A 10,761-nucleotide genomic window follows, 5' to 3' on the forward strand; every position below is an offset into this window, starting at 1 on the left:
TTGGGGACTACCGGTCAGTGCTGATCGCCACCACGGTCGTACCGGAGAAATAGTTTTAAGGGCGGTTAAAATGCCGTGTCACTACCTTTCCTCTGTCGGTATTTCTGATCTTTGGCATTTATTTCGTCACTGCATTTTTATTCCTTTCGTAATTCTTTGCTGCTACAGAATTTACGAACAACATTTGGTACCGACGTCGATCCATGAATACCAAAATCATGTTACCCCCACACACATTACATCTGGCAAAGTCACAATCAATGATCCAATAACAAACCTTAACATACGACATCGCATCAAATATGTTATAATATTTTCCACCATTGTTTCTTCCAGTTGATAACTAACTAACCAAACCCAGATCATGATCACCCACATCCCATCCCTAAATTCCCACCTTCATCCCTAATTCCCTAATTCACTCAATCAATCAATACAAAATAAACACAAAAAAATGGCGTCGAAAACAGGGGCGATAAAAGTAGCCATAGGAGACTTGATAATAACCTTCGCATGGCTATTTTGCTCGTCAGCGTTCGGGATCGCAGCAACGGTGATAGCGGAGGCAGTGGGTGTGGAAGTGACGAGTAATTGGATACATTTGATTCTTGCGTTGATTATTTCGGTTCATATCGTTATATTTGATGCCATTGCGCTGATGCTTGGTGGTGCTAGTTTTAATCCTACTGGTAATGCTATGTTTTATACTGCTGGTCTTCCTGGTGATACTCTTTTCTCTATGGCACTCCGTTTCCCTGCCCAGGTTTGTTTTGTGCTTTTTTTTTTTTTTTTTTTTTTTTTTTTTTTTTTTGTATCGAGTTTCGGTTACAGTTGTTCACGGGTCTTTCTATCCGTTGAATATTTGGATTGATTAATTCGGGTTGATTGATCTTGAAATTAAATTAAGGGGTCCATATTTGATAACTAAATCTGTTAAAGTGTCAATTGGCACCGCACTACCGCTGTGTGATCATTGCCGAATGAAGTCGACTTAGATGGTGAGCGGAGGACCTAAATTAGACTCTTTCCGTCTTAATATTGTTTATCTTTTATATGATATTGTAATCAAAGATAAAGAAATGATTAAGACAAACTCAATCAATAACGGATTTAGAGGGGGACCCGCCCCCGCTGGAAAATGAAATCTCACAATTTTTAGCTAAAAGTTTCGAATATTTTGAGTTTATCTTATGTCATTACTTGTTTATCTCCGTTGGAATTTTTCGCAACCTAACCATAAATCCTGACTCCTCGTGTAGGACAGAGGGGTGTAAAGTACTCTATATGTTAGAAATTCAGGCACGCTTTTAATCACATCTATTTTCTATTCACGTTGAATTTTAGGTATATTTCATATACATAATGTTCTTTTTCATTTGATCACACCAACACCTTTACTTAGTACTCCCTCCGACCCAGACGAAAGGTAACATGGTGAAAAATGGGTTATTTAAGAAAAGAGGTAAAAAGGAGGGGCAAAGATGGAAAGATTGGTGAGTGGGCCACATGGGTAGTGGGTATTATTAAATGGGTTTAGGTGAGTTAAATAAGGAGTTAGTGGGTGGGCCACATGATGGCATTTGTGTAACTATGAGGAGGGTATAAGGATTATATTGTCCAAAAATATGCCATTTAGAGTATGTTACCTTTGGTATGGTTCGTCCATTTTAGGAATCTGTTTCTTTGATGCAGGTCGGAGAAGATCTTATCTTACAAAAGTATGTTTTTTTCCTCTTGTAATCAATTTATACTCCCTCTATACCCCATCAATGATAACATTGACTTTTTCACACTTGTCGAGATACATTTTACAACGTGAATATCTTTAGTTATACATTATTAAAAATTATAAAAATTTGATATTCCTATAGCATTCATGACGATAAATCAAACAAGATCTCACATGACTATATTTCCTCTTATAGATTAAGAATAATATCGAAGATTCCCTACGATCATGAATAGTGGCAAGATTCTCAATGTTACTATTGGTGTGGTATGAATGGAGTACTATTTAAAGTGTGGCCCATGTGTTTTTTTAAGAAAGATAAATGTTATATTTTATACTAAAAATTGGAATAAATGATCTTATGGGTTATAGAAGGCTTAATCAGAAAAATTAACTTTTAATACTTTTATCGTTGTTAATGAGATGGATATTTTAACTTTATTAATGTCAATAGTTATTCGGTAAAATCATTTCTACGATTGAAAGTTAAGTATTTAAGACAAAGATTTTAAATGATGAGTTTAACTATCTGAGTCATTTATTTTTTTACATTTCCGTTTTAGGTTCCTTAAACAAATCCTTTTCATTAGTATAATTCATAGTTTCTACAATAAACCTGGATAAGATATAATAGGACTTAAATATGTAAACTCGAAATTTTGGTGGATAAGATATAGGTAGGAGAGAATGGATGACACAAAAATTGAGTTAGGATGTTTAATCCTATCTATTAAACGAACAACCACAGAGCTTACGTGGCGCTCTGTGGTTTAAAGTCAACAATTCAACGGACAGTTTTTCTTTGCTAAATTTTAGTGCCCACGTTGCTTAAACAAATTAATTATGTACAACTTGATTGTTCCTTCTCTATGAGAACTGAGAAGTTCAATGTTCAATTACAAGTTACATGCTACATAATATGACTTAAGTTTTACAGTAAGTATAAAATTCACATCATTATAATTACAACAATTATTTCAATTAATTAATTTGTCAATTTTATTTCATGACTGTTGTCACAACGAATTCTGCATCTTGATTTACACTACTAAATACGGAGTATACTGAATATTAAAAATTAAATATGCACAATTTCAACATTTATATTTATACTCAGTATGTGCTCTGTAGGAAATAAAAATATAATAAAGGAATGCTTTTAATAGTTACAACTCTTATTAATTTAAGGAAAAACACCAAAATGATTTATAAAATGGAAAAAAAAAAACGAATAAAAAAACGGGAATAAAAAACATTGACATTATCAATCACAATTATTCACTAGATCTACAAACTTGAAAATCTTAAGAACGAATATGCACATATATAATCTATAAAAAAAAAGGTTCAAAACATTTTAAAACGTAAATAAATTGCAAAATCGAAAAAAGAAGGAGTGAAATCGTACAAAATAGTGATACAAAAAGACTCCTTCTTTGAAAAAAATGGTTTAGCAGAAATACTAATATAATCTTAATCTTATCTTAATGTATGGAGATAAAGAATGAGCAACTACAAAGGAGGGAGGGAGGGATGGAGAGTAGTGTAAATCAAGATGATGAGTGGATATTGAATATGGTAAATTGTATGAGATGACGGCGGAAGTGGAATTGAGTATAGTATTGAGGAGTGAGGGTTAATGAGAGTGATTATATATATACTCCCTCTCAGTCGTTATAATGTTCCCCTTTGATATGGGCACGATACTTAAGTAAAAGTATTAAAATATTAGTAAAAGAGTTGTGTGGGGTTGGTGGTAGGAGAGATGGATGAATTATTAGTAGTTAAATAAAGAATTGTGGGGCTAAAACATAAAGGAAAGTAATAAAATAGGAGTAAAAGAGTTGTGTGGGGTTTGGTGATAGGAGAGAGAAATGAATAAAATAAGAGTAAAAGTTTCTAAAAATAGAAAGGGGAACATTACTTGAATAATCCGTTTTGGGAAAGAGGGAACATTATAGTGACTGGGAGGGAGTATATGACATGAGGTAGATTTCTTAGTTGTGGTATTTTGGGTCAAATGATATAGCTGTGGGTTTACGGGCTCCGTCAACATAAAAACTAAGTCCACTAAAAACACAAATTCTCATTTGTGACAGGTATATCTGTTGCAATCTTGCGATGGGTCAGATATTATCCATGTGAGGTAGATAAGACAAAGCAGAATATCTAGGAAGTAGCAATCTGTTTTATTTTATCTAACCACATGGGTATTACTTGACCCGTCGCAAACTTATAACAGATATGTCCGTCACAAGAGAGACTTGCTGAAATAAAAATTACTAGAAAAAACTAAGTAGGGAAGTTTATTACTTTTTTTTTTTTTAATAATTTGGATTAACTTTGATTCCATGGGATAGTTGTAAATTTACTTGAGAATGAAAAAGATAAATGATTACAAGTAGAATATATGATATAATAATTCTTGGGAGAAGAAATAGGCAAAAGGGAACTGAAGAGTTGAAATTTATATTTACCATGAGACAAGTAGAATATAGGATAATAAACTAATTAGGGAAAGTTTGTTGAGAATATATCATGATAAATTAGAGTTGAAACTCATAGTTTCCATAATTAGTGATATAATATTGAAAATCTTTCTCTACTTAACTTATTATCATATGCCTTAGTAGGAATAGCAGCAGTTGTTGTATTACAAATTAGAAATACTAGAGATATTTTACCGCTTTAGCTTTAAAATAAAAAAGATAATTAAAGTAGTAATTTATCTTAAATATTTATGTTTTTTAAATTACAAAATTTCAAATAGCATACCCGTGTAAATTGCACGGGTTTAAAACTGTCCTCTTTATTACATATGGCTTATATCCTCTTTATCAAATTGATTAAAATATTTGAAGGCCTTTTAATATTAATCATATTTTTTTGATACTTTTCTTAATAACAACTAGCTTTTGCACCCGTGAAAATCACGAGTGTCTTTGAGATTAATTGTAAAGTTACGCATGATTGTACCCTCATTAGTGTCAAACATGTTCGCATTTTTGAGTATATAATATTTGAAGTACGTTATATGAAAAAAAAAATATGTTATTTTATTTTTCAAGTTCTTTTTATGTGTATCCTATTCATTTAAATTAACGGGTACAATTATCAACATAATATTGCACAATTAAATTAATATGTCGTTGTAACAACAAAATATTAAAAGCTTATTTATATGTTCAATTTATATGCCCGTGCCATTTTACACGGGTCCTAAAGTTAGTAAGAGATGATACCATTTACAAACGCAATAAAATTATAGTGATATAATGTGATTTTTTTTTGCGGGATAACTTATTTCACAATAAAATCCAAAAACAGTAGGTCTCATGAGAGAACGTCTTCCACTAAATTAGTGAAAGACATAACATAGAAAACAAAAATAAATAACTCCCCCATCATGTGAGAGGTCTCTCAATAACGATATTGAGACCGTCTCTCTAAATTTTTTGTGAAAGACAAATTTTAAAATTTGTGGTGTTTTAGTTTGTATTTAATGCTACAAATTATTTAACATTTACTTTTTTTGTTTTCTCAAATAAGAGTTTAATGGTGTTATATAATGCTTTTTTTAATTGTTTTTTTTTTTTTTGCTAATAAATGATTTGGTAATGTGGAGGTGGGTTGTGTAAATAATTGAAAATGTTGATGTGGCATGGGGATAGATGATTAGTTTGTCTTTTTATTATTATATATAGTTTAGTGAAATAGCATACCCGTGCAATTAAATACATAGGGAAACGTAAAAGATTTTGTCCATATGATCATATGTATTATGGGGTAAAATTTAACCCGTTTTAATAATAATATGGATACCGTCACCTTAAAAAAGGCTTACCTTAATTTTGCAAGGAACTTATACGACCATCTTACACCATATATGCGAATTGCAAAGTACATGACCGAACCGAAAAACAATACTCTGTACTATATTAATTATTGTTGGGTGATAATGTATATCAACCTATTTCAGATTATCGTATGGAACCCAAAATGTATATTTTCATAAGCTTATAGATGGTAGGGCTCAGCAAAAATATACACTACGGTTTTCTCACAACTTTATAAGTATATGAAGCGATATCCGATTTTAATAATATGAGTTTTGTACATTTGATGCAGTTTTAATATAAAAACGATATCGAATAAATGTGACAAAAAGCCATATTGAATACGGTTTAATTATTTTTTAGTTTTCTTATAATAACTAATTTTGAAAAAGCAAACTAAATAGCAAACCCGTGCAATTTGCACGGGTTTAAGACTAGTAGACATTAAACACAACACAATCATGAATTATTGAATTGATTTTTATTTTTATTTTTGAATTATTGTATATTCATGGAATATAGACTGACATTTTAGTAAAATAAGTGAGGTAGAAGAGCAACAAAAGAGGTGTAAACCAAATTAAAACCAACCAATCTCCCAACTCCCAAATTACTCTCTACTTAACAACCCCTTCTCTCCCCATCCAATCACAACCAAAATTCAACAATATCACACTTACTTACCACCCAACCAAACCCCACCACATGGCGGCCACGACGACGGCAGTGGCGATTAAACTAGCAATAGCAGACGGTATATTAACCGCCATGTGGGTGTTTTCGGCGTCCACAATCGGCCTCTTTACTTACTTAATTTCTACTTCTATTGGGGTTCAGGGTTCATTCACTCTTGTCATTACTACTGCCATTGTTGCTACTTTGGTTTTTATCTTTACTTTTGTGGGTCAGTTACTTGGTGGTGCTAGTTTTAATCCTACTGGTACCGCCGCTTTTTACGCTGCTGGTCTTACTCAGGATTCTCTCTTTTCCATGGCCCTTCGTTTCCCTGCTCAGGTTCTTTTTTAATGGACCCTTTTCTTTCTTGTCTTCTCTTTAACCTTTGCTTCTCCCACCCAAATTAGAATGTCTTCTGTTTTTGCTTAAATGGGTCACAAATGCAATGGCTATCATATATATTGAGTTGCGGTTTGTGAGGGGAGAAGTTCGGAGAAGACTCGAAAGAGACTGTCCATTGGATTGCTTGTGTCTTCATAGGATCAAGTTTTGGATCCGTTATGGGGGGATATTTAATAAGCGTGGTTGACTTGTGGATTGGGCATTCAATTGGGACTTGGGAGTGCTCTGATGGGGTTTTCGTTCCTTAAGGATTGTGTTTGTTGATAATTGTTTGGGAGTTCGGGCGGGGTTTCAATTAAGTGTGTCAATTCAAGTGTTTAGGGATTTAATTGGTCAGTGGAACATCAACCATGATCATTTTAAAACTGAGTTGAATTTTGTAATGATGAATTGACGAGTCATGGCCTTATGGGTTAAGTTTATTTCTTCTCAAACCTCTCTTGTTTCTAGTGGGCGAAGACCTAGGAATGTTGAATCATTGTCTCGGGAGATCGGCCAAATTTAAGGGTACAAGGATAGAATAGAGTCGTAGCTTAGTCTTTTGGACAGATCTTTATGTCAAGGGAAGAGACAAGATTTTCACTTTCTCAGTAAATGGTGTAGGTTACTAGTGTGAACATTAGATTAAGTTGGCGAAGGTATTGATCTATCTTATACGGAGGGAATTTAGCATATTCTACTAATAGTTAAGACTTTGTAAGATTTTAAGATTCCGTCATATCGGCAAACAATAGTTATAAAAGACGTAAGCATTCAGATTGCTATTCAATTTGGTCATACAATTCGGCTCAGATTTATTTTTACTGGTTGTTTAGGGTCACTAATTTAAGTGCCGTTTAGTATGGTGACCTAGTGTATTGTCGGTGCAATTTCCGACATAATTTTCACCACTGATCACCTTTTGAAACAGGCTTTGTGTGTTCAAGATGAGGGTGATGTTGTGTACTTCGGAAAACCCTTACTTCGACATAGGACAGGAGCCTTTTGAGGCGTTGGGGTAATGTTATATTTGTGAAATCCAGATGTGGTAGACACTATCAAAGATATTACTATGTCATTTTGCAGGCTGCTGGTGCTGTTGGTGGTGCTTGGGCAATCTCAGAAGTGATGCCAAGTCAGTACAAACACATGTTGGGTGGACCTTCTATTAAAGTGGATTTGCATACTGCAGCGGCAGCAGAAGGGGTGTTGACTTTTCTTATAAGCTTGAATGTCCTCATTATTCTTCTCAAAGTCCCTGGGGGGTCCCTTGTGAAGACATGGTTGCTTGCGATGGCTACAGTCACTTTGGTGGTTCTTGGTTCCGGTTATACAGGACCTTCCATGAATCCTGCCAATGTGAGTATATTTCTGACAAAAAAGATACTGTATTACTTCCATGTTTTTTTTTTCTAGCGATCCTATCTGTATTCTAGCTGATTCTTAAAGTTGGGATTTTAGGGTCTTTTGAGACCGCCCTTCTTATTCCAAGAGGCCCTTGGTTTTTTTTACCAATGTTAAGTGAGCCACAATTTCCATTTCCAATGGAGCCAAAACCTCATTGTTCTTTGGTTATGGATTATGATCCTTGAAGAAAGCTGACATTAAAATTTAGAAAACAACCTTCCTGTGTTAACTAGGTGTAAGACTACGTACATCCGACCACCCTTTTCCCACCATTGAGCTCTTGAGCTAGACAAATCTCGACCTCAGATCTTGAATACAACCACTCAATAACTTCAATAGCTAGCTTAGCTTGCATTTACATTCCCCCACAGGAGGCTGTAGAAAAGGCATTCCAGCCACTCGCAAATCTGATACGTATTTCATCTCTCATTTATGTGATTGCTGTAATTGCAGGCATTCGGATGGGCATACATGAAAGGAATGCACAACACATGGGACCAGTTCTATGTTTATTGGATATGCCCCTTCATTGGTGCTATACTGGCTGCAATGGTGTTCCGTGCTATCTTCCCAGAGCCGAAAAAGCCGAAGAAAGCTCCTAAGAACAAGAAGGCAGACTAGTGTGCTTTCTTTTAATTTGTACCAAGCTATTGATTGTTCATATATTAGGCTGGTTTTATGCAAGTATATTTTGTCCCTCTTATATTCTATTAGTTACATCATAAATACTTGAGACTTGAGAGGGTGTATTGCTGATCTACTTCTACTTAAAAAAAATTGTGCAATTAAGAGTTCCAACGATCTAGTATTAAAGGGTACCCCGAAACAAATATTTTTTTGAAATTTTTGTATTATCTTACTTAATATCTTCAAGTTCTTCGAATTTTCAACTACATATCTCGAAAAATGAGAAGAATATATATGATATATGATTTGGTGGTTAATACTTAATAGTTTGTTCTAACGACGAAGTCTTTGATTGTTAGACTTAGAGTGGGTGATGAAGGCGTTATTGTGGGTGATGCTAAAGTTTTAGTGACACTTTGTATAGAACTTGTGTCTCTACCTCGATGTCTTTCCCAGTCTCGCTTCTGTGATTTGGAAATGATGGGGTTGTCGAGGTTGGTGGAATGGATGTTTGGAGTGGGGTGATCCTTTTTCTCTTGTTGGGTTTGAGGCTTTTAGGGTTCAAATAACTGGTTGAGTTAAAGGTTAAGTCAATGGGGGTAATATTAGTTGGATTCGTTTCATTTCTCTTTATGTCAATTCTTGTAAACCAACTCTCCCCCTCGAAAAAAAAAAAAATAATACAAGTATCTTACAAATGAACAAACATAAAAAAAACATGCAAAATTTAAAATAGACCCATAGTTGCATAAAATTAACGAGTAAAGATCAAAATACATGAAACGGCTCTCCTACAACATAGCTCAAATTTCCAAACTGATTTCTAGGTCGAGCTCAGATTTCTAAACCGGTTATTATGAACTTATTCAAGGTTGAATCTATCAATCAATCAATCAATCAATCAATACTATATATTAATTTCAGAAACCAAGGGACTTCAATGTAATTAAAGAAATCTATACAAATTAATTATACTATATAGTTTTAAATCGATAAAGAGTGTGATAGACGCGATAAAGGGACCTCAATGTAAATATTATATAGTTTTGGTTAAAAGTATAATATAAAGATGTCTTGATGAAGAATATTTATGGAAATTACATTAAATTAAAGTAATTAAATTTAGAAAACACAAGAATATAGTGATTTTCCTTAAAATTAACATGCCCCACTTATTTAATTAATTAGTATCATCATAGAATTATAGTATAGTATTGATTAAATGTAGTAAAAGTAATAGTAGCAGCAGCAAGATTAATAAAATTAACGGTATTAATGTAGTGAAAGTAACTACGAATGTAGTGAAAGTAATAGTGGTAACAATGAGAAAAAGTATGAACAATTAAATAACCAATCGACTCAAGAAAGTATTTTATTTATTTAAATATAGGCCGGATAAAATTAACGGGAATAATGGATTTAACAGAAAAAAATAGAAGAATTAGTAAAAGAAACAATAGTAACCACGGGAGTAGTGAACGTAATGATATTAAGAAAGAATGTCGTGAAAGTAATAATATTAATAGCGGGGTAGTGAACGTGTCTCATAATTTGAAAATAAATTTTACATTTCATCATAATTAAAAGATATGCCGTAGAAAAATATATTACAAATAGTAAACGTGTGAGTTAGACAACTCCAACATAGTTTATTTCATTGAAATAAAATTTAACGGTAAATAGAGGTAGCCCGGGTGAAGCCGGGCACCAAACCTAGTGATAAATATATTCTAAGGTGTTGTTTGGTAAACATCATATTAGGTGAAATTATTAGGATTTCGACTTAAATAATAGATTGACCAATCAATCTACTAATTTCATGTGTTTGGTTAACGGAGTATTCAAATATCATATTGGCCGGAATCTACTACTTTTAAACATTATGCTAATAGAAGCATATTATAATAGCATATTCATTTTGGACATGAAAATGGTGGTTTTATCATATAATCTGCTAATTACCAAACACGTTTTCTAAGTTCTGCTAATTTAATTTGATGGTAAAAAATGGTACTAATCCGTCAATCGTATTCTGCTAACATCTATACAATAATACATAAAGGGTAGATTGAGTGGCTAATTGAACGACACGTGATGGAATAACTT

General features: G+C 33.2%; 1 protein-coding gene across 2 annotated transcripts; it reads left to right on the forward strand.

The window, feature by feature from the left end:
- Window positions 1–293: 293 nt before the first annotated feature.
- LOC141653444 (aquaporin SIP1-2) lies at window positions 294–8,826 on the forward strand. Of its 2 annotated transcripts, none has more exons than XM_074461210.1 (3): window positions 294–763; window positions 7,708–7,980; window positions 8,482–8,826. In XM_074461210.1, exons 1-3 carry the CDS (start codon window positions 455–457, stop codon window positions 8,647–8,649), a joined length of 750 nt encoding a protein of 249 aa, XP_074317311.1. In that variant the 5' UTR covers window positions 294–454; the 3' UTR covers window positions 8,650–8,826. The 2 variants fall into 2 exon arrangements, with proteins under 2 accessions (XP_074317311.1, XP_074317310.1); XM_074461209.1 differs by lacking the exon at window positions 294–763 and adding an exon at window positions 6,111–6,579.
- The last annotated feature ends 1,935 nt before the right edge of the window (window positions 8,827–10,761 follow it).

Source organism: Silene latifolia, chromosome 4 (genome assembly GCF_048544455.1).
Source record: "Silene latifolia isolate original U9 population chromosome 4, ASM4854445v1, whole genome shotgun sequence".
In the NCBI taxonomy this organism is placed as follows: domain Eukaryota; kingdom Viridiplantae; phylum Streptophyta; class Magnoliopsida; order Caryophyllales; family Caryophyllaceae; genus Silene; species Silene latifolia.